The sequence below is a fragment of the Parambassis ranga genome, chromosome 13, assembly GCF_900634625.1.
Source record: "Parambassis ranga chromosome 13, fParRan2.1, whole genome shotgun sequence".
In the NCBI taxonomy this organism is placed as follows: domain Eukaryota; kingdom Metazoa; phylum Chordata; class Actinopteri; family Ambassidae; genus Parambassis; species Parambassis ranga.
The window spans coordinates 17,858,290-17,881,178 of record NC_041033.1 but is presented as its reverse complement, the minus strand read 5'-3'; the positions used below and the strand labels follow the sequence as shown (position 1 = coordinate 17,881,178).

General features: G+C 42.8%; 1 protein-coding gene across 5 annotated transcripts in view; it reads left to right on the top strand.

The window, feature by feature from the left end:
- The window catches only part of robo2 (roundabout, axon guidance receptor, homolog 2 (Drosophila)), a 144,840-nt gene extending 128,815 nt beyond the window's left edge, over nucleotides 1-16,025 (top strand). For 4 of the 5 annotated variants that reach the window (XM_028419553.1, XM_028419550.1, XM_028419552.1 and 1 more), the window contains 8 exons: nucleotides 4,057-4,216; nucleotides 5,460-5,723; nucleotides 6,697-6,908; nucleotides 10,606-10,788; nucleotides 11,210-11,368; nucleotides 11,472-11,738; nucleotides 12,762-12,956; nucleotides 13,273-16,025. In XM_028419553.1, the coding sequence (XP_028275354.1) occupies nucleotides 4,057-4,216; nucleotides 5,460-5,723; nucleotides 6,697-6,908; nucleotides 10,606-10,788; nucleotides 11,210-11,368; nucleotides 11,472-11,738; nucleotides 12,762-12,956; nucleotides 13,273-13,274 (1,442 nt within the window). In that variant the 3' untranslated portion in view covers nucleotides 13,275-16,025. The remainder of the gene's footprint in view (nucleotides 1-4,056; nucleotides 4,217-5,459; nucleotides 5,724-6,696; nucleotides 6,909-10,605; nucleotides 10,789-11,209; nucleotides 11,369-11,471; nucleotides 11,739-12,761; nucleotides 12,957-13,272) is intronic. The other variant, XM_028419551.1, reaches the window with a different exon arrangement.
- Nucleotides 16,026-22,889: the final 6,864 nt, after the last annotated feature.

Here is a 22,889-nt window from a genome sequence, read left to right as displayed (position 1 = left end):
CTTAATTGCTTTATTGATCTGTTATTTGCATGTACAAACCTGACATGTAAGACATTTGATTAACACATTCCCTCTCCCTCACCAGAGATGCTTGGCTCAGTCAGCTCCCCCAGCTTCCATCTGATTACATGCAAATGCTTTGTTGTTATTTTCTTAGTTAGATGGGATTTTGAGTATAACAGCCACTAGTGTATGTATCAATGTTTTGATATAGGATATGAGCTGACAGCCTATTGGAGCATAAAGAAACAGGGCATTAAAGTCTGGAAGAAAGAACAGCAGTATAATCTCCTGACAGAATATAGCTGCAAGTGCTAAAGCTGGGTTTCTGCCGGTCCTTGTGAAGGCTTTGTTTCTCAGTGTGTGAGTGAGCAGACGGGAGTAGGGGCAGAGGGAGTCTTTCAGACAGAGTGGACTATATACACACGCACAGACACCATTAGAGATGCTTGGCTGGGTAAAGTGGCAAAAATACCTCCCTTTTTCCCTCTTCCCCTAATGGTGGCGGACTACACTAAAACCCATGTTCAGAGAATTACAATGTCATTTATAGGACACCAAGGCACCCCTCTGCCTGCCTCCCCTCCACTCTTCCCCTTTTATCTAGTTACAAGCCACTGCCTTAACTGGTCTCTAATTCAATGCTCTAGCACACAGTGGGCTGAGAGAAGGATGTGAAGTGGTCATGCCTTACAGGCAGATTCTTCCTATAGACACGCAGGTTACTGAGGGCGTTGGACTGCACACATGATAGTTTTATGACATGAAAAAGATACGTTTCTGCTAAATGCAGTTTGTGGATACACTTAGCAGAAAGTTGGACATTTTCATTTATGCCAAAAGAAGTAATAATAAAAAGTAATACAATCCACCTTGCTTGTAGTCGCTAGGAAAACCACAATGATATTTACACTCAGAATTTGCACTGAGTGTAAATAAAAGATGATATAATGTCTCAGCTGGGATTGAAGGTGCTGAGATCACTTATTTTTTAGCCTATAAACAGCTGTTTTACTAGCTGAAATTTGGGTTAGCAGACAGATAATAAGATCTGATGATATCTAATAATTTAAATGTTTGTTTGGAGAATAATCCACAAAAATCTTACTCCCTCTCACAGGGAGTTTGACAAACAGAATTTCCAAACAAGAATACAATAATAATGCATAATAATGCATAATAATGCATATTCTGTATGTGTGAGTGAATTAATTAACAGAGGGTACACTGTGTAGCATAACTTGCAGCAGTAATGGGAATTTGAATTTAGCAGACTCTAAGCTTTGATTCAGACTTCAACCCAAGTAAACTGAGCTTTTGAACGGGGGTTGGGGTGGGGGGGTGTTGAAGTTACAGTGCTTTGCTCTCCCTCTAAGGAGATGGAAGGAATAATGAATGTCAGGTCTGAAGGAGGAGAGCGGGATGAAAAGGAACAGAAATAGAGCAGCTTTCATGACAGCATGGATCTCCACTGGGGACCTAAAGCTGCTCATTAAAACCTTTCTTTAGTATAGGGTAGAAGAGGTAGCTGGAGTTTTCTGTAGCAGTTAGAGACCCTGAACACTCACTTGCTCCTCCACACTGTCACCAAGTATACTCAACTCCATGCTCTGTGGTCATGTGTGTGACCAGTTGTGATCCTGCACCCTCCATATCTGTTGCATCTAACCCTATTATGTAACATGCTGCACTTGTTTTTGATAAGATAAAATGATGATACATGTCTTTGAGTTATATATTCTCCCACTCATGAATTATATCTGGCTGTATAGTCTTTGGAGAGTCTCTGCTCTGTGGCTTTCCCCCTCAGCACTGACGCACCCTATGAAAACACAGCAAGCTCAAGGCTATGCAGCCCTACAGTTATAGGCTGGGAGTGCCCAAACCCTGGGTATAAATACCCAAAGCTGGATCTATATTTAGTATCAGTTCCCCTTTGAAGAAAGGCCCAGTTTTGTCAGCGGAGATGAGTTCGCTGTGTAATTCTTGTGTAGCTCCTAGCCGCAGCTTCTCTCTGTATTTTTCATATTTGGGTTGAGCTGTTGTAATTCCAGTGCCAGACCATCCTTCCCTAGAAGAGGCTCATTTACAATATTGATGGCTGGTTCTGTGTAGAGGGACTAAGGATGATTGAACAATCATGTCAGCTCACCATTTATTGGTAAAAGTCAAGCGTCGCCCAGAGGTGCGATTAGGAAACCCAATTACTTTCAGACTATACTTACACTGTGCTGCCACCTGCCTTGGGCTTACAGTTGTTTCTTTTATTACTTCCATTCTTTATTAATCTTATTCTGACACCTCTCCCATCTCCTCATGCCTGAATCTCCTTTCCTTTTTTACCATGCTCATCTTTGAAGTGGTTTTGTTTCTATTCCTAGTATTAGCAACAACAAAATGAGAATTTTCTGAACTCAAGACAAACTTTGCAGAGTTTTTGATTCCTCTGCCATCTGGCTTTCATGAAAATCAATAGAAATGTACCTCAATGCCTCTGCAAATTTCTTTTGATGACAGTGATGTACTTTTTACTGTGCCCGAGTCAAGTTAGTTTATTAGATTTCATTACAGGCCATGATGTTACATTGCACAAGATGCAGTGTTGGCAGCTTTTTAGGAGCATTGGGAAAAGTGATTACAGGCCTTTGGCAGCAAAGGACTAACCAACAGATGACAGATATAAATGTGCTCAAGAGAGATTCCCAAAGATGGCTTCCACTGCTCTGTCTGGCTGGTGATGTCAGCCTGAGGTATTTTCTGGATTGAAATCGGAGGTGTTTACTTATGGAGAGACAGCATAGTTTGATTTATAAATGGAAATACTATGCAGTCTGTCTTCATATTTCCTTTCCATGTGCACAAAGAAAATAATATTGTAAATCAAACATACTGCTTAAAAATGTTTATGACAGTATATTGCTTCAGAATGAATATGATCTGGATGACTGAGTATCTTTATCAACATGCATTGGTGTGCAACCTGAAGACTGTGGCCACAGTGTGGTAAAAAGGGGTACTGGTCAGAAAACTGAAAGTTTGACTGCATATGAACATTAATGCATCCTCCTTATTTGTGATACAATGTTCGTCATGGATAGATGCATGCTGTCCTAAACTGTGCAGAGATACGTGTCAGGTGTTCCTACATGAAATATGCTCACAACAAGGCCAGACGGTCTGAATACTTTTTTATTGTGTTATTTTGGAAAGAGGGCAGATATGTCTCCCAACACTATAAAAATTATAGTTACTTATTTTTACTGATTTCCCTCTCATAAGGGTTAATATCCTACTGATATCCTTAGTCTTTGTGTAGCCCAACTTAAAAACTAATTTGGCCTTGAAGTCAAACGTCTTTTAAAGGGGAAAAAAAGGGGGTTTCTTCCACAGTGACCAAATCGTATAAAACTCAGTATTGACCTGGCTGGCAGATTTATAAAGATGGATGGGACAGGGGAGAATCTGGTGTTGGAGGGATATGAGTGGAAATGGATGGGGTTAGCGGTCCTCCGGTGTAATAAAAGAAATGAAAGCAGTAATAGACTCTCAGTGAATTCCATTAGGGACACACTGACACTACACTAGCCATTCATTATGATGATGCTGTGAAGTGAGATATTTCATTGTGGACTCCAAAGCCTGGTGTGAAGGGGGACGCTGAGGGATGGGTGGAGCACGAAGGTCTGCCTCAGCCTCGTTTACTGCCAGTCTCTTCTGTTTCTATGAAGATTTGAGGCTTTTCAACCAATCAATCAATAGCGGCATGCTTTTCATCAGCAACCTTGAGATTCTCTATGTAAGCACCGATAGACAAGACCACAATGAAATACGGTGTTTTATTTTCCAAGGGTATGTTGGAACTCATTCCAGATGGATTTGTAACCTAAGCAGCATAAATTGAGTTTCTGTAGAATCCACATTTGTCACACGGCAGAAGCAGCTATGCTGTAATTTGAAATGCAATCCTGCTTGTATATTTGTTTTTAATTGATTTTTGTGCACAATCTAATTTTCACCAAATGTGCGTCTTAAACACATTTTCTCCTCCTGTTGCAGGTGGAAAAGGAGGAAAGAAGAAGAAAACTAAGGCTGGTTCCAAGCCTCCAAAAGCCAATGGGTCCTCCTGGGCCAATGTCCCCCTGCCCCCTCCCCCTGTTCACCCTCTCCCTGGTACTGAGATGGACCTTTATCCTAATGAGCATCACGATGGAGGAGGGTATGTCTACGAATTATGTAACAAAAGTAAAAACATGTTTAAGTTACAAATGCCCTCAACAGTTTTTTTTTTTTGCAGCAAGACTCACACATCATCTCATATTTGTATTGGTTTATTTTCGAGGGAACAGTAGCTTCTGATCATACCCGTAACATCAACTGATCTCGTCTGTGTACTCACTGGAGTTGCTGCTCACTGTCCTCTGAACACACATGTTGTAGAAGATCAAATATCTCATGTGCAAAGCTTGCCAACAAAAGCAATTCCACACAATACTGACAGTGATAACCAGGTTCAGGCTTTGGTTCTGTGTGGCTAATTGCTGTGCAACTGTACATTTGGAGGGATTGATGTGTGTGTTGTCTCTACAGGCAGCTAGTTAATGTACACACACATGACAACGTGCAGATGGGCGCAGATCAAACTATCTGCGGATCCTGTTTTCAATCTATGAGATGATTTCATGACTAGAAAAGAAATGAAAACGCAGTCTCCTGCTGCTTGTAGAGTGAAAACGTGCAGATGGTCTCAGATTCATCTATTTGCAGAATCCTACAGTGCAAAAAAAAAAATCCTTACTTGTTTCATAAAGAGAAAAATGAGAGCGTGAGATAAAGATTTATTTGTTGTGCGCCCTACCTGCCATAAAAAGCTGAGTTCTTATAAATGTTAGATGCAGTACTATTTACGTCTTTTTCAGATCAGCATTTTACATTGTAGTGTAGTGAATATAATACAAGTAAACATACTGTACTTTTGGTACGGAGTAGCTGAAGCTTATTTAAGTGATTGTGTCTCTCTTTGGTCCAGTAGGTGCCATGTCCTCTCACTCCCATTTCCAATCTGTGAGAGTCATCTGCTTTAATAGGCTATCTGGCAAATGAAGAGTCCTGTGCACTGTAAATCTGAGGCTGCTCTTAATGGCAGCAGATTAAAACAGTTATGTCCTATGGTGTGTGCACTGACAAATTTCTCTAATGAACATTTTCTTTATGGCCAGTATTATTTCAACATGCATAAGCACAGCTATGAGCAAGTGAAGCCTGACAACCACTGTAATTCTCCCCCGGACTGTCGTTTAACAGATTCTTATGAAAGTTGGACAAGGTCACAACACTCCACACTCATACAGAGAACTTCCCATAAACATGCTGTCTGATTTTCCTTCCTCGTTTTGCTTCCTCAGTAAATATTATATATCACACTGAATTGTTAGTTAACATACTTTATATTCTTACCTCAGGTATGATAGTGATGGTTGGGCCCCGCCCATGCCTGTGCAGACATATCTTCACCAAGGCATGGAGGATGAGCTAGAGGAAGAAGAGGAGAGGGTTCCCACCCCGCCCATCAGAGGGGTGGCCTCTTCCCCTGCGGCTGTGTCATTCGGACAGCAGTCCACCGCCACCCTTACCCCCTCTCCCCGGGATGAGATGCAGCCCATGCTGCAGGCCCATTTGGATGAGCTGACCAGAGCATACCAACTGGACATGGCAAAGCAGACATGGTAAACACTGCAGTGTGAAAAAGAATTTTACTTCTCAGATTTTTCAAAACCATGTGCGTTCGCTCGGCTGTTTTATAAATCTATTTAGCTGTCTGCCTAACTGTCCGTCTGTGTTGACATATATCTTGATATAGCTGATAATATATGCATTGTTGTCATTTCAAACTGCTTACTGTACATTCTAAACCTGTTTATTGCTGCTAGGATTTATTTTGGTCCTGGAGTATTCCTCATGTCAGCTGTATGTGTGCAGGGGAGATAAACCCATTAATCATTCCATTTTAATGGGCCCCTGCTACCACTTAGATGACTACTGTATTTTGCTCACTCTAAGAGACACAATTTCTTACCCATGGTTGTTTACTTCTACCCCCCTCTACACCCATGGAGCACATTCCATTGTTGTTGTGCTCATGCAAGTCAGATGAAGGCCATGCCTCATTCTGTCAGCAACGCAGAGAGAACGAGGGACTGGCATTCATTCATAACAGAGAACTACGTGGTGTAGGTGGGGGTGGGGATGGTGGGGCAGCCTTGTCAGGAAGGAGATGTCATGTTACTCAGTAATGACTATGTTGGTTAGAGAGCATCTCTGACAACACCAGAGGGCCAGTAATTACAACCAATTCCCACTGCAAACCGCGTCAAAGACTTTGCACTCCTCTAACAAATGCGGCTGTCAGGAGAGCCGGCTGCCACTGAGGTGACAGCCATGTGTCGACAGGCCTGGAGAGCGTGCCTTTGTACCATCAGCAGCAGCAATTAGCAGGTCATTGTGTTAGCATGCAAGCAGAACTATAGAATCAGTCCAAATTTATTCAGCAGTTCACATAAGAAAGGTCTCCACTGCATTTTGACAGTGTTGTGTATGCATCTCGTGCTATATAATATTTCCTTTACTCTCTATATAAATTCAGGTGCCGCTTCACATTCCTTCATGTAAATGAACATGCTGTTTTTTTCTTCTTGCTAGGCACATGCAGGGAGGCTCCCTTCCTCCCCAGGCTCCAGCTCCTCCAGTGGGCTACGTGTCGAGCACAATGGTTTCCGACCTGGAGACTGACCTGCCTGATGATGAGGAGGAGGAGGAGGAGGATGAGGATGAAGGCTATGGAGCCAGACATCCACGCGGTATTGAGCACACACCAGGGTCTAGCATGGATAACCTGGACAGCTCTTTAACAGGTAGGGGCATTGGTTTCTAAAAAATGTTATTTATTTGTTCCAATGATTAAAAATGTAAATATGCATTCAAGTCTCTAACAGTAAATGGATTGTTGTCTGTGACATGTTCTTTATGAGTTTGCCATGTCTTAATTTTCATGCCAACATGCTTACGGAGTGTCTCTCAATCAAATTTTTAAGCACTTCTGGCAGACTCTGGGGAATTATAATTATCATTTCCAAAAAAAGAGATAAGAAAGTCCATGAATTTTAAACAGGACAGTGAGAGGGAAATTAAGAGGAGGGAGAGGTAGGCGAGAATTGCTGTGATTTAACTCATACAGCTCCTGAACCAGCGCCACCCATATCTTCCCGAGGAGATTTGAAATAAATTTCACGTGCGGCATATTCCATTCCAGACTAGAGGCACCATTTCCATTTTTACAACTCACTGAAAACTTTTACAGCCGTCTGTTAGGGGGACACGTGAAGGGCATGACATTGCAGCAGCAGATCTGGGTTCTGGGCTGCTGCTCTCATACTGACCAGGCCTTACTATAGCTCTGTGAACTAAAGGGCAAAGCTGGAGAAATATTAAAAGAAGAATGTGTGACATTTGCAGGGCAGGTTTGCTGGTGTGGTGTGACACTACGTGTCGCTCAGGTTATCCAACACAATCTGTGTGTACTACAAAAAAAAAAAAAAAGAGAGAGAGAATACAGGGTGGGATGTTTTTAGGTGGAAAGAATCTGGAGGAGCTGAGAGAAAAAGCCTGAGAATAAAAGGACTGACAGTGCTGCTTGCTGGTCTGCCGTGTCAGTGGCAGCCCTAAAGAGTAGTTTTCCATGGGATGATGGAGCAGTGGTTTTGGTAGCGCTGACACATGCTCCTGCTGATGTATTTAGAAGAATATAAAGCAGCAACTGGGCCCTAATCTACAGCATCTCTTCTCCACTGTATTACTCTGAAGACAGCACTATTTCTTTTTATCTCTCTGCAAGTCTGCCTCTCACCCCATCGTTTGACAGCATAGACTCGGTCCCAGCTCCAGGGTTAACGGGAAAAAAGAGAGAGAAGATAGGAGAAGCTGCTAAGATTTATTGTGGCCACCATTTTGAGTCTGTACAAATAGGGGAGGGTAGCAGTGAGATTCCTGTCAAGCGCCGCTTGATAGATTTGTCATTGTTTTAATATTATGGAAATAGGTCTGTTTTTATAATGTTACACCAAAGGCCAGTAAATCAAACATTTTCGCTTATGCCCCAGAAAAAAAATCTTTTCCCTAGGAGCCATTTTTCATCAGCAGGATGTCTGCTCTGGCCTTTCAATGCGTTATTCTATGTTAACGCAACATTTTCTTTAGCTGATAAATGTAAGTCCTCATGTTGTGGTGGGCATTGCAGCCGTTTCGTTTGAGCTGCAGAGATGAAGTGAACACATATTGTAGGTATTATTTAGCTTTGTATGGGTCATGCAAAGCTGAGATGGTGTTAGCAGTGAGGCTGTTACGCTTACAATGAGCTGAAAGCTTGGCTGTTCTGGGCGATTACTCTCCCATAAAGCCTCGCCAGGTTTGTGAGGAGCAGGGTCACGTCTCCTGACGGCAGGTAGAGACGCTTGCTCGTCAGGGGGAATGATTTTCTCACTTAACGACATGCAGATTAGGGTTTCCGTCATTATAAATCAGTTTTAGTGGCAGGAGGGACGTAGCCTGGGTTTTTACTGCCCCCCAACCATTCAGCGTTTACTGGCCTCGCTGTTTCAGTGCATAGAAGGTGTCAGCCAGTGCCCAAAGAACATGGTTTGGCCCGTTGCTCTGCTTCATGATGTGATAAAATAAGGACTCATAGTTCAAACCTTGAATTGAAGCCAAAAGGGAAAAAAAATACATTTTAAGGGCAAAAAAGAAAAATAGATTGAATTTTTATCAAATTATGTTACAATGATCACAGTTTGATTGGGCGGCTGTTTCACAGAATAGAAGTGCTCCAGAGGTTCTGCTGTAGAAAATGGCAGTTAGTGCAACTGAAAGTCATTCTCTGATGTGATTTGCTGAGGCAGTGTTCCTTTGCTGAACTGGAGGACTTGGAATCTTCAGTGCTTTGGCTGGCACTGCCTATACTTCATTATCTGCCCTATTCTTTGTGGGAGGATTGAACCCAGTGGAATTGCTGTCTTTCTTTCTGGAGAAAAACTGGAAAAGAATTTCAAAGAAAATAGGAAGGAAAGATGGAGGGCTCAGAGTCGTTACTGCCGTGAATTTCGGTTAGTCCTGTAAAAAAGAGGTTGTGTAAGGGGGTACTCGACCGTGTGCAAGCTTATATTTTATACAAGTTTTCATTAATTTGAGGGAATTTGTCTGCAATAGGAGCGTAAAGCTGTTGCAACTTTTGCTCATAAAGGCGCAATTCCCTGAAGTCACATCCTGTGACTTGGTAACCATCTCTCTGAGAGAGAGACAGCAAGAGACTCACAGATGGGGAAGTTGGAAAACAGTTTTGAACGGGATTTCCCAGTGTGTCTGGAGAAATAAACCACATTCATGTCACCAAGTTTGATGTCCAATATGACATGTGTTACATTGTATTGCAAAGGGAAGTACCATCTGAGAGAAGGAACTCTGCATCTGATTCTTTTGTTCATTTGTAACTCACTCAGTCTGCAGCTGTCCTGGCCAGGATCGTGCCATCATTTCTGTATCACATTGACCTTTTAATAAATCCTGCTGCGAACTTTTTGTCCCCATCGCTCTCTCAACAACCTTTACCCTCACACCTCCACACTTCTCTGTTACACCAGGCTGTTCTATCACACATTGTGTGTGTGAGAGAGAGAGAAAGAGAGATCGAGTGTGTGAGCTGAGCACTTGGGTTCATGCCACTTTAGCAAAGTCTGCCAAACCAGTCCCACAGAAAGCTGTCACATTAGCCGACTGTTCTCTGTGTTTTTGCTTGCCAAAGTGACATATTTGTATTGGCAGACCGATACTTTTATATTTAAAGTGCTGGCTTAACTTTTTATGTGAAGGGAAAAAATGAAGGCAGAAAGAAATATAGTAGCTTTAAAAGCCAAACATACTCACAGTCCTTTATGTGTGCCCCTTTGATTCCGTCGATACTCCATTAAATCAGCCCTAAAATAACAAAGAGTAACAGAGATTCTGATTTCTACCTTTCTCTGGAGGACGTGCATGTTTATCAAGGTATAAAAAACAATGTGTGCATACCACCAGGTGTTTGATTCAATACTCTGTTTTTGTGAGATGTCACCTGAGGCAGTTCTGTAGCTAACTCTGCTCCACACAGGTGCGCTCATTGTTCATTATCAAAAGAAGAGCAGAATCGGTTGATGACAGCCCTGCTGTTCCTCTGTGTACCTTATGCTGTGTGTGTCTGTGTGCACTTTTCTATGTATGTATATGCAATTTTTGTGTTTGTCATAGCTGGAAAAGGGCAGGCCAGAACAAAATGACTGCACAAAAGCACTCACCTGCAAGACAGAAATGCCCCACAGCAAATACAGAATCATTTAACTGTAGGACATTAATACTTCATCCATCTTGTAGAATCCCGGTGCAGATGTTCAGAGTGTCAGATCATATTTCCATAAAGGACAGGGCGACTGAGCCCAAAAGTATGAATGTGACCGCGGTTTCACTCACACACACTCTTCTAACATGCTCACACACACATTTGTTGAAAGCTGTGGTGTTCCACAGGGTCCATGGTGAATGGCTGGGGCTCAGCCTCAGAAGATGACCGTAATTTCTCCAGCCATAGGTCCAGTCTGGGCAGTTCATCTGATGGCTCCATCTTTACCCACTGCAGCTTTGCCCAGGCCCTGGTGGCCGCTGCAGACAAGGCAGGCTACCGCCTTGAGGGCACGAGCCTCAGCAAGAGAGGTTGGTTTGTTTGGAGACCAGATACCCACAGCTGGACTGGAACTTTGGACTGGAAAATTGTTTGCTCCTTTCCGCGCTAATTGCTCCTCCTGTCTTCCACTGGCTGAAGTTTCCCACATAATGCTGCCTTGATTTCCTTTCTACTGCTTGTGGGTGCTGTGCCCAGGTTTTGCATGGTACCATTTGTTAATATGGAAATGCTGCAGGGGTCTCTTCAACCACTCTTTAACTCACCTGGCTTTGCACTCAGGCTTTCTTGGCTTGACTAGTACCAGGGTCTGTCCTTTCTTTAATCGAAAAACCTTTATATTCTAATAGGTTTTGGGATCTTGATTGATAACCCGTGTCCTCCTTTCCACTGCCCAAGATCTTTAACAACTCTATTAACCAGCTGGCCTGTGGTCTTGTATCCCTCCTGCAGGTAAAGGCTTGTCCCACAGGCCCCGGCCCAGCAGTCCATTCTCAACAGATGGCAGCACAGTCGGCACACACAGCTTGGGCCACCAGAGGGCCACCAGGCCCACTCGCAAACCCCGAAGTCAGGGCACAACACCCCACCGGAGAGATGCTGGTGCAGACGGTGAGAGAGCAACATTTTGAAAAGTTAATGTAGAAAAGTTCCCTAAAACAGCTGTTGTTGTAATTGCATTCGGCTGCCTTATTGTGACTTCTCCTCTACACAGACCTACCTCCTCCCCCGGAGCCTCCTCCCTGTCAGGGGCAGGGCCGTATCCAGGGGGCCCGCAGTATAAGCAGCATGGTCCCCCCCTCAGATAGAAAGGCTTCTTCCCTGGAGCGTCCGGCCATGTCAGGGCCCCTGTGTGGGCCAGATGACATGAAGAGCTCCATTGACAGACAGACGCGCACTTCTCTGGATCATCATCGGCAGGCTCAAGACCGGCTGGGCTCCATGGACCGAGCCGATGATGGACGCCGGGGACACAAAACAGGTACAGATGAACTGAATCCTGCAGCCATGAAAAGACACATGTCAACATTCAAGATTGTTGCTAATGAGTGAAACTAAAGTTATTGGTTAACATGATCACTTTATTAAAGAGATAATCCATCACATTTCCAGAAAACAAGGACATAGTTTTGTGTTGAAGTTAGCTTTCATGCTGCTTTGAGACTGGGCTCCCATGAACAGATTGCACCGTCTGCCACTTGCTCTGGTTTCCAGCATGCCCCCTCCCCAGCCCTCCCTCAGCTTCCCCAGTGCCCCTGTAACTGTTGCCAGTATTAGTCTGCTCCTCTCCAAGTGAGGCAGGAGGCCCCAGCAACTGAAATGCACTCTAATCGTTTCAGCTCTCTTTCCTCACACCAGCAGCAGCCACTCTACACCCCATCTGCGTGTGTCTGTGTTTGTAGATCTGTGTGTGTGTGTTGGAGCGTTAGAGCTCTCCATGCTGTGCACCCTAGCTTCTTTCTGTGCCAGGACTTTCTCAGACAGTTAATCTGAGACTGCGAGACAAAGACAGGTGCCACAATCAGCATCTTTACAGAGAACCCTGTAGGTGAATTCCCATATGTGTCAGAGTGCTGACTGATTCACAGTAGAATCCACCGGGGTCGGGGCAGGCTCTATTACAGTCATTAGTGGAGCAGTGGGGAGTGGTTTGATGAGATTTCATGCAATGACAGAGACTGCTGAGGGTCAATGTTATGCTGCCCTGCAGCAGGGGGTGCCACAGCAGCCAGTGGTCCCCCTGTTATTGTATTTACCCCCCTCATAAGGCTGGTAGCTGTAAGGCCATGTGTGAGGCTGAGAGTCCTCTCCTGTGGCACGCCCTGGCATTACTTGTTGGCACTGCCACTCTGCAGATGTCAGAGGGGGTGGGGGTGGGGGGGGGGTTCCAAAGTGCTCTTTGTGTCTGTGCATCAGATGTTAGATGTGAATCACTGCAATAATAAAAGTCACGTGTCAACTTTTCAAACTCAAACTATGCCCCTTGGTTGCTGTGTGTTTTTAGAGGAAGGGTGCCTGCCATACAGTAAACCATCGTTCCCCTCCCCTGGTGGCCACAGCTCCTCCGGCACAGCCTCCTCCAAGGGCTCGACCGGCCCACGCAAGACTGACGTCCCACGGCAACCACAACAGTGGACCGTCACAGAGCACGCTGACTTCCTGGGGACAAATGGACAAGGACAGTACTCAGGAGAGTTATGTGAGTGATTTAGAATTTACAGCATATATAATGACCAAAAAAATACTTCACTCCACTGATAGTACAGACACTTAAACTATCCTCAGTGTGTCTGGCTATCCTGCCTAATCCTGTGCATAACATCATTAACTGAGAATACTCAGTTAATGATGTTATGCAGACATCTGCATATTAGTTGCATATTAGTTATGCAGACATCTGCATATTAGTATATATTCTCAGTGACATGTGCATGACTATAACTTTTAACTCGAGGGTACTCCGAGTGTTTGTTTACTACTCTGACATTTAGTGTTGTTCCTCTGTCCATTCACAGAGTGATCTGTCTGGGGTGTGAACTGAAAAAGTAAAGTCGCTCCGTCCTTGGAACAACGCCGCCCTCCGTGTTGTCGGGGCAGTGAACTTTGTCTTTGCGTGTGCGTTCTCGTGGGGGACGGGGTGCGGTGGAGAGAACCACAGGGGGAAAAAAAGCAGTGTCACAGAACTGTAAATGTGATGTATAGACACAGACATACTGTACATCTCACTATGTTTTCGTCCTCAAGAAAATATTTTCCACCTCCTACCTTACTGTAATTTTCTTTTGTTAGAAAAAGGCAAGTAAAAAAACAAAAAACAAAATGAAAACATCTATATGAGAACAAATTTTCTGGTACCTGCCCTTGGGGAAAAAGGGAATTTTGTTTCCTGTAAATATATTCTTTAAATTGTTGTTGCATTGCTATGCAAGCCTGGTTCAGTTTGAGCTTTTGAATCCATAAAGAGGAACAGTTGGGTTTTATTTGGTTATTTGTATTATATGTGAATTGAGTGGCTGTTGTGCCATAAAAAATAATTGTTTTATAATCCATTGTTTGTTGATAGGTACCATTAATTATTATCATAATTATTATTATTATTATTATTATTATTATTAATTATTGTTTTTTGCACTGCAATTTTTGGTGATAAGCACAAAAACATGCTCCTGCTGACATGAAGAACCGGAAGAATATGTGAAGAGGAGTTTCTGTACTGTAAAGTAGAGAGAAGAAAATTATATACTAATGTACAGAGAGATTTAAAGAGTAATGCTTTGCTCACAGACAGCAACAAGTAAGGCACCCATTCCCGTACAAGTAGTTGAGACAAATTAGGTGGCAGACACACAAGGTTCCCAAGGGTCTGAGGGGCAGATGTGAGGCCAGAGGAGAGGATGCTGTATTACTGTAGTTGATTAATTTACTGTCCTGTAATTTATCAGGACAGCCGTAGTTTTTTTTAAAGCATCTTTAGACATTTAAAGTTTTTTTTTTTATATAAATTACTGCCTAAATAATTTTACTACACTGAGTTTACGCTCCTCGTTCATCACACTCACAATAAAAACGCACTTACAGAGGCAGGCCTTAATAGTTACAAACACAAACAAAGGTGTCATTAGTAGTGATGATACTGTTAAAATATCAGTGGAGCAACATGATTTGTTTACATCGTTTATGTGTGTTCATTTTTCTAATCATGTTTAATGTTGTTTTTAGAGCACTTATTGTTTTATGTTATTTGTGGTACAGTATCAAGAAAACAAAAAAAACTGGTGCCTCAGTTTATGATCAGCACAGTGTTGTGTCTGTGTGTGTGTGTGTGTGTACGACGTGGCTCTGAGTTGGAGAAAGGCCTTGTAAATTAATGTTGGGTCCCACTGCCTCCATGTCTACAGCCACAGTGAGGAGCAGAACACTTTCCGTCTGTCTGACTGCCACAAAACACTCATCATCTGCCGCTTCTGACTTCTCAGCCTCTTGCCCTTTTTTTAAAAAACGAGACGCTTGTTCCTTTGTATGCCTTTTATGGACTCCAAAACGCTGCTTTCAACGATGTTTTCGATATTAATGTTCAGGATTTTTGTGGTTCAATTTTTTTTTTGTCTTTTTTGTACTGCTAATGTTGATAAAAGGGGAGGGTGGGAAACTAAAAAGGCCATCCGATGCTGTTGTACTGTTGTCGTCATGCCATCGTCTTTCCTTTTTTTCTATTTTTTTCTATTTTTGTTTTAAACTATCCACCCAGTGGCCAGTGTTCTGGAAATGAGGTGCAAAGAGTATCTCAGGTTATTTTACATTCTGGTGGTGTTTATGTATGTGTATATATGTGTATATATCCATACGCATCTCCACTTGTTTATGCCATTCCATTCTCATTGACGAAGTTATCCCTCTCATGTCCGATCCTGTCGTCCATCCCCTCTCTTCTTTTCTGCTGTGGAGTATAATGTGCTGGTTCATCCACTCTTAAGACAAGATGTCAGTGAAAGAACATACCAAATTAAGATTGATATTTCTAATGTCTAATGCGTTTTAGTGTCTCTTTATTACTTTTCTTTGAAATCACGGTGTCGTTTTGTATTTATTAAAAATGATAATAAAAGTATATTGTGAAATATGCATAAAGATTCGTGAGATATAAGATGTGTTTTTCTGTTCCTCGTAAAGTTTAGTGTCAGAGCTGAGCAGCGAGGCCATAAGGAGATGATGATGAGGCACACTGTGCTCACAGCGTGGTCGGGTGCTGGGTCAGTAGTCGTCTGAGTCACTCTTTGTCTTGCATGTTCACCGCACTGCTCTTCTCATGTCAAAACTAAAGAAAACTTTTCAACACGATGAGTGAAAGTGCTCACAATTTGCTTGTCCAGACAATAAGAGAAAACGTCTGTTTTTGGAAGGATGAAAGTGCTTTCCCTCCCTTTTGTTCATTTTCTCAATATTGTTGGTTCTTTGTAGCCTATCTGTGTGTTACCTTTTTGCTATAAAAGAGGATTAAAAAAAGACAAAAAGAGAACGTTGTTGGCTGAAGTCTTTCTGTACAGTGTGGGGGTGAAGGGACGCCCCCATCCAACGCCATTTCTACAGTTACATCCTTCTTTTTTCCCTGTAAACCACCTTCTGTACTCACTTGCATGTCCTTGTCCAAGAAGAGAGTGGATCAAGAAAATAAACTTTTACAGACTCATTCCCATGTCCTGTAAAATAAATCCATGTTTTTTCCCCTTGTACCTGGATCAATATCAAATAAAATATTTTTGAAAAATGACTTCAGTACTTTCTGTCACTGCTTCTAACTCAGGCCGCAGACTTATCAATCACCCCTTATCACTGCAGCAGCCATGTGGAAAATGCAAGTTAGCCTGTTTCTGTAAAACATAGTATTTAACTCAGCAAGAATGTGTGTGTGTGTTTAAGCAGAGCACCTGCTGTGTGTGTTTGAAAGACTTCCTGACTCAGCTGTGTGTTTCATGTCAAACCAATCCTTACCTCAATCCTTCCAGAGGAGCAGCTTCAAACACAAACTCAAAATCTTCTAAATCACAGAGACAGGCAGCTCCTACCCGGCTCTTTCACACAGAGCGAAAACAAGCAGTGATAAAAAGCTGCTGAGTCCATCATTCTGTATACACTCTGAGTGTAGGAGGACCGGCAGCATGATGCACACAAGCTGTGCTGGAAACAGTCTGCAGCATGTTCAAATATAGAGCTAATAACTACAGCTGCACCTCGCTGATTCATCAAAATGTTTATGCATCATTTTGTGTGTGTGTGTGTGTGTGTGTGTTTCATGTTGTCAGCAGAGATATCCTGAGTCAACCACAGCTGTTTACCTTCAGAACTACCATTCAGCAAAGCAGGTATAAACATCTGCCTGCATGGCACCAATAACCACCATGTTTACATCTGATGTCATGTTTATATTTTTAATGTATTTCCACCGCCATTTATGTGTGAAAGGGTTCTTTTACCGGGTCACTCCTGAACGGACTGTCCCGTCACTGCTGTCAATCATGCGCACCTGTGGACACTTAAACTCATTAGTCCGCACTTCCGGGATTCTCCTGCTGAGTTTGACGCAGACAGTTGAAGCGCTCTGAACGTTGTTTACATCAAGTCTTAACTTAAAATATACAAAGTTTTGACAGGGAAATAGTGTTTTCTTGTGAAACGACGTGTTGTTCCGTCCCAGGCGGATTATTCCTGAGCTGAGAGGAAGGAACGGACAGCTGGTGTGAGGTAGGACAGTTCACTGATGCGTGTTTGTTCATGGCTGGTTCATCTGAGTGAACGTGTTCGAATATGAAATATTGTTTTACATTAGATAGATAGATAGATAGATAGATAGATAGATAGATAGATAGATAGATAGATAGATAGATAAACTTGTTTTTGGCCTAAAGTTGTAAAAAAAAATACCTTGCTAAAGTTAATGATTACCTTGTTGAGAAGGAATGTGTCTTATCGGTATTGTTTTATTTGTTTTTATTATTTATGTTCTTAGTGTTTTTAATTTAGTTTTATGTGTAAAGCGCTTTGGGCAATCTCTGGTTGTAGTATGGTGTTTTATAAATAAAGGTTGATTGCTTGATTGAATGCTGTTGTTGTACTGTATTGTAGCTCAAAAATTGTAATGATTGACTGGTCTTGCAGGGGGCTCCTGGTGATGCAGGGGGCTCCTGGTGATGCAGGGGGCTCCTGGTCTTGCAGGTGGCTCCTGGTGATGCAGGGGGCTCCTGGTGATGCAGGGGGCTCCTGGTGATGCAGGGGGCTCCTGGTGATGCAGGGGGCTCCTGGTGATGCAGGGGGCTCCTGGTCTTGCAGGTGGCTCCTGGTCTTGCAGGGGGCTCCTGGTCTTGCAGGGGGCTCCTGGTCTTGCAGGGGGCTCCTGGACTTGCAGGGGGCTCCTGGTGATGCAGTAGTAATGAAAACACGGTCCGTGTAAGGACAGCTGGGTCATGGGTTCCCAAAGGTCACTGAATGTGTGACGGCTGAGTCATAAGAATCTGGAAATACCTTTGTGTTTTCTTCACTCATGAATGACGTCCAGTGAATGTGAAAATATGCTGTGTGCATTTATAACGTTTCTACATGCTGATTGATCATCAGGCTATTGAAGGATGTTTTAATTTTCCACTCACTTTCTGTCTTTATGGTGGATTCATGGAGAAAACCAGCATCTGTCTACCCCCTCAGCTTATTTAAAGAAGTGCGGCTGAAGCCTGAGCAGATACTTATGTTTGTTTATGTAGCAGAGCTTTTGGACTCAAGCTGCAGTCGCAGAGTGAGCCCTGGAGTTTTTAAAAATAGTCTCCCTGCACAAATCAGCTTATTTACACTTGTTTACTTTAGCGTGAGGTTTAATTTCAGTTGGATTTGAGTTCCTTTGCACCACTGTCACAGTGATTCTATGGTCCTGTGTGAATTCACTTTTTTCTGGCATATTTTTGGGCTTTGGTTTGTTTGTTTTTTTTACTTACCCTAATTAAGAGTTTTTTATATATATATAATGGTTGAAATCATATTTTGCAGACTTGGAGGTTTTGTTTTTGAAATGCACGAGCAGTGAAGTATAAGATTTAATTTTGTGATATTTCTTTGCAATGGTTGGGAGGTTTTTGCATTCACGGTTATGGAAAAGGTTCAGTGATCAACCCGGGCCCCCTTTAAACGAACCCATCAGTGAGGTCTATCGGAGGGAACTGCTGCTGTTTCACACCTCTTCCTCTGCCTGCGCCTGGGGGGCAGGACGAGTAATGACTGCTCCGCTGCTTGCCAACAAAGCAACTTTCCCCTTCCCGATCCCATCTTTTATTTCCAACTGTTTACCTGTGTGCACTCCACCTCGTCCTCATTTCTCACCTCTGCTGCAAATATGCACTTTGCAATCGGTGTACTTGCTTCCTGGCGTACTCCCAGAAGCCTTTGCTTTCATACGGCTGTGTAATTGTTGCATCAGATGTTGTCGGGGACGGTCTGCAGAGAGCAGAAACTGGTTATCCAGGCAGAAGGAAATCAGCTTTGCTCAGCAAATACATACTGCATCAGGATACAAGTTATCAGGCAGTGAGAGCAGGAGTGAGTGTGCATGTGAATGTGTGTGTACTTTGATGTCTGCAGTAGTGTGTTTGCGCTGGGAGACGGGAGCCGCGGTGTGTGTGTGTGTGTGCTTGCATATATTGGCGTGTGTGTTGATGAAAGGAAGCATCTACTGCTTGTGCTGCAGGATGTTATTTTCCTCCTGCTTCTCTCCTCCCCTTTGTCTGTGGACTGGTGACAATGAGTGGAGGTGAGAGGGCAGCAGTACCAATGCAACACCATTCATCACACATGTCAAACTGTTAGACCAGCTGTGTGGGACAAGCGGCAGACATTAGCATTTTATCCCTCCCTCCTCCTCCTCCCCTCCCCTCCCTCTCCGTATCCCTCTCAGCCTGCATCTCTATATATTTCCATCATAGCTCCACATGTGATAAACGACTCCAGAAGCCACATAATTTTCCAACTGTTTGGATGAAAACATGGTGTTATTGACCTGCACTTCCCATATATTGAGCTTTGTGTCACAGACGAGACCCGCTGGCTGCATGCAGTCATTCTCTGATAAGCCTACACGGTCCCCACATGCTGTCTGGGTCTGAGGGTCGGTGGTCTTTGATGACTGATACTGAGAGGAGAACAGGGGCATCACTATCTTTACTTTGGCTTTAGCTAACCACAAATACACTCATGAAACCTAAAAGAAAGGGAAAACAATTTAGTAGTCTGAAGCTATCAAACCTTCACCTTTAGCAACTCTTGAATACTTGGAAAAAATAGTTCCTGATTGAATTTAGACATATTTACATTCTGTGTTCTGCAAACAAATATTTTATTTTGTGATAAATACGCTGCCTGCTGATGATCTGTAAGAAAACATAACCCTTCATTATTAGGTGTAAAAATAGTCTTTTGTAATTAAATCTTTGTTCGCGTTCCCTCTGAAATATCTCGATCTTGCTGACAGTGGGCCTGCAGACTTGTTTGTTGCTATGGCAGCAGGACTAGACACATGTTAAAACAGCTTTGGTGATCCAGGGCCCAGGATGAGATGATGAGATGATGAGTCTGTAGGTGGGTCTGTATCACCTGTTGCCACAGTGACCTCAGTGATGCTTTAATAACACGGTGTGTCTAGGATTTCTGCTCCAACTGACCCAGACTAGAACAGACCGGTCCGGTCCAATCAGGCCTCACACCCAAATCATAATCAGGCTGAACAGATGTGGTGTGCCACAGATGATTTGTCAGTGTGTGATGTTGCTTTTTACAGCATGTTTATTGGACTGCTGATTACACTTCTATATTTAAGTGCTGCTAATTGGCAATCAGGTTAATGTGACGTCGGTACAAGTGTTTGCGATTATGTAGCTAGTTTTCTATTATTTCTTTATTTATTGTCGTTATTTTCCCTGGCATGCTTGGAGTATTGCCTCCTCCTATGAAACTTGTATGCATGTAGTCGTTATTGTCTTTATGTAATGCTAACCTTGTGGTTATCTTTCTACGTGACTCTTTTGGTTGGTTTTCCGCTCCCCTTTGCCATCATCCTCGCCTGCCTACACTTTTCTCTGCCGCCTTTTCTCCTCACTTCTCTGCTCTCCTTGGGATTTGTGGTTCAGTTAGGTGTGGAGTGGGAGGAGGCTGTTACATTTCACCTTGCAGTGCTTTTTTAAAAGGCTACTATTCATACAGGCGGAGAGCACGGATGTTCATGAAAGGTGAACGATTTTATTCAAAAGAATAACCTGCAATTGGTTGTCATGTATTGTAACGACATCCAGGGAAGTGAAAGCTGCTGAAAAGAAACGGCTGCATGCATTATTTCACTTTGCTAACTACTATGTGTTTGTGTGTGTCTGTGTGTGTCAGTGTGTGTCAGTGTGTGTCTGTGTTGCCACTGGATATTTGAATGTGAGTGCGCCTGCCTTGTACTGACAGTATTTCAGAGCAAAGAGCTTGAGGTGCTGTTCCTGTGGGCTTTAAATGTGCCATTGGCTGTGAGTAGGATGGCTTGATGAACAATCTCTTAATCAAAGCTTAATTGTTTAGCATGATCCTGAGTGACCCGCTTAATGGAAACCCCCCTCTGATTAATGATGTGTGTTAACAAACACAGTGGGAGACACCCCAAAACCTTGTCTGACTCTCGTTAATTAAAGGCTGAGTCCAACAGTATCGGAGGCTGGGTTATACGCAGGTTAACCGTGGAATATATGTACGCTTTGTAAGGAATCAAAGAGCATATTGTAAAAACATAAACTCTGCAGTGTTTTCTCTCTCCCTCTGCACGTCCTTCAGATCTTGTCCACTAAAAAAAGACATTTCTAAAGCAATGTTCTGCCTCCTGATTGAATATCACACAGAAAAATAGAAGCAGCTTTGCCAAGGCCAGCTTTTGTCTCTTGTTGTATAGCAGGAACATGCAAAACTATCCTTTTCAGCCCACATGTACACCCAGAGGATGAGTTTTTTTTTTTTCCTTTTCCATCTAACTTTTATGGACGTGTTCTTTTTCATGCAGAAGCACGTGTCAGAGGCTGAGCTTTACAGGCAGAAGTCTTTGTAAAGAGCATAACTTGAAATGCGTGTGTGCCCTCATGTTAAATGTTACCACACAGAGGCTGCTTTAATGGCATTCGTGTTTATACGTTTCATTTTTTTTACAATAAACAACCTCGATAAACAATAGGATTTCATCAATTTAATAGTTTGCACGATGGTCATTCCAAGTGACACTTCTCATTCAGTGTGTGCTCAGTGTTTAAGATGATCTGTTGTAGCAACCCTGACCAAAATCTGGATCTTTTCTTATCTGCTTTTAATGGTTCCAGCTGAATCCTGTCAGTATTTGCATGTGTTGGTTTAGATTAAACTACTCGGTGTCAACTTTCAGTACGTGAGATCCCCTCTTGGTGGGTACAGTCAGGGCAACGGAGAGTCATAAGCAGTCATGTTAACAGCAGAAAGTTAACAGTCACTAGATGACTAAACAGTCAGTAAGACATCAACAAGTTTGATAGATCATTAATGAAAAATTTGTTAAAGATAACTGCGCTTAGTTTCAGTGTCTGAATGTTGGTTGATGTTGGCATATCACAGCTGAAAAGTGATCTTTTAGTTAATATTGTTTAAGGGGTACATGGTTTAATACTCAGCAGCTGATTGGATGAAGCATTCATCTCTAACAAGGTAACCAATCAGATCAAGTTGTGGAAGAAGAAACGCAAGAAGCCACTGATCTCCAGAAGCTAAATAGTGGTTATGATGTCAGATGTCTCAGTGACCAGAGAGAGTTGCAGAAACTCTCCAGCGTGGCTTTAAATGTGAATGTATATCCAGACAGACCGATGGTGCATCAGCTGCTGCATGTTTCTACAAAGTAACGTGTCCAGTGAGATGTTGCTCGAGGAAGACCCTAGCATGAATGTCACCACTTTCTGAAGCATAATCAGTTAATCACCCTCAGACGGGCAAGGTCACGTGCTGCCCCGCCACTTATCATCTATGACAGGAGAGAGGCAGGAAATGGAAAAAAAGGGAGGAGGATGAAGAGATTATGTTAGAAGGATATTTTTATACCATCCTGCGTCTATGCTCTGCTTTAGGTCCTTTTGAGTCAAATGTCAGCTTTGCTTAATTGCCTTAAAAGGACTTTTTCATGCCTTAAAAACAAACAGAAAAAGTCTTATCTGCTGTGTGGTCCTTGGTGGATACAACCTGCACGCCTCTTCTTTCTCGAAATTCATCTTATACTCCTTTTTCCACTCATTACTTCGGTCACGGACAATAGCAGATGGTGCAGCTGCTCGTTTAATTGTCTTTATTACCGAGGCATCTGCTTTCTGCTTTTTTAATCCAGAACAGCGTGGCAGCATCCAGCCATATTTTAGAAATTAAAAAATAAACGGAGACAAAGAAAAACCATTTCTCTGTCAGACCGTTGCTCCTGTAACTCTCAGTATGTTACAGTAGGCTGTGTGCTATATAAAATCACAACAGAAATAATATTAAATGTTACTGCATCTTTGCCATCTGCTTCACATGTGTTGCTTATGCCCAAAAGTTTGTAAATGTGAGGAGGAGAATCCCT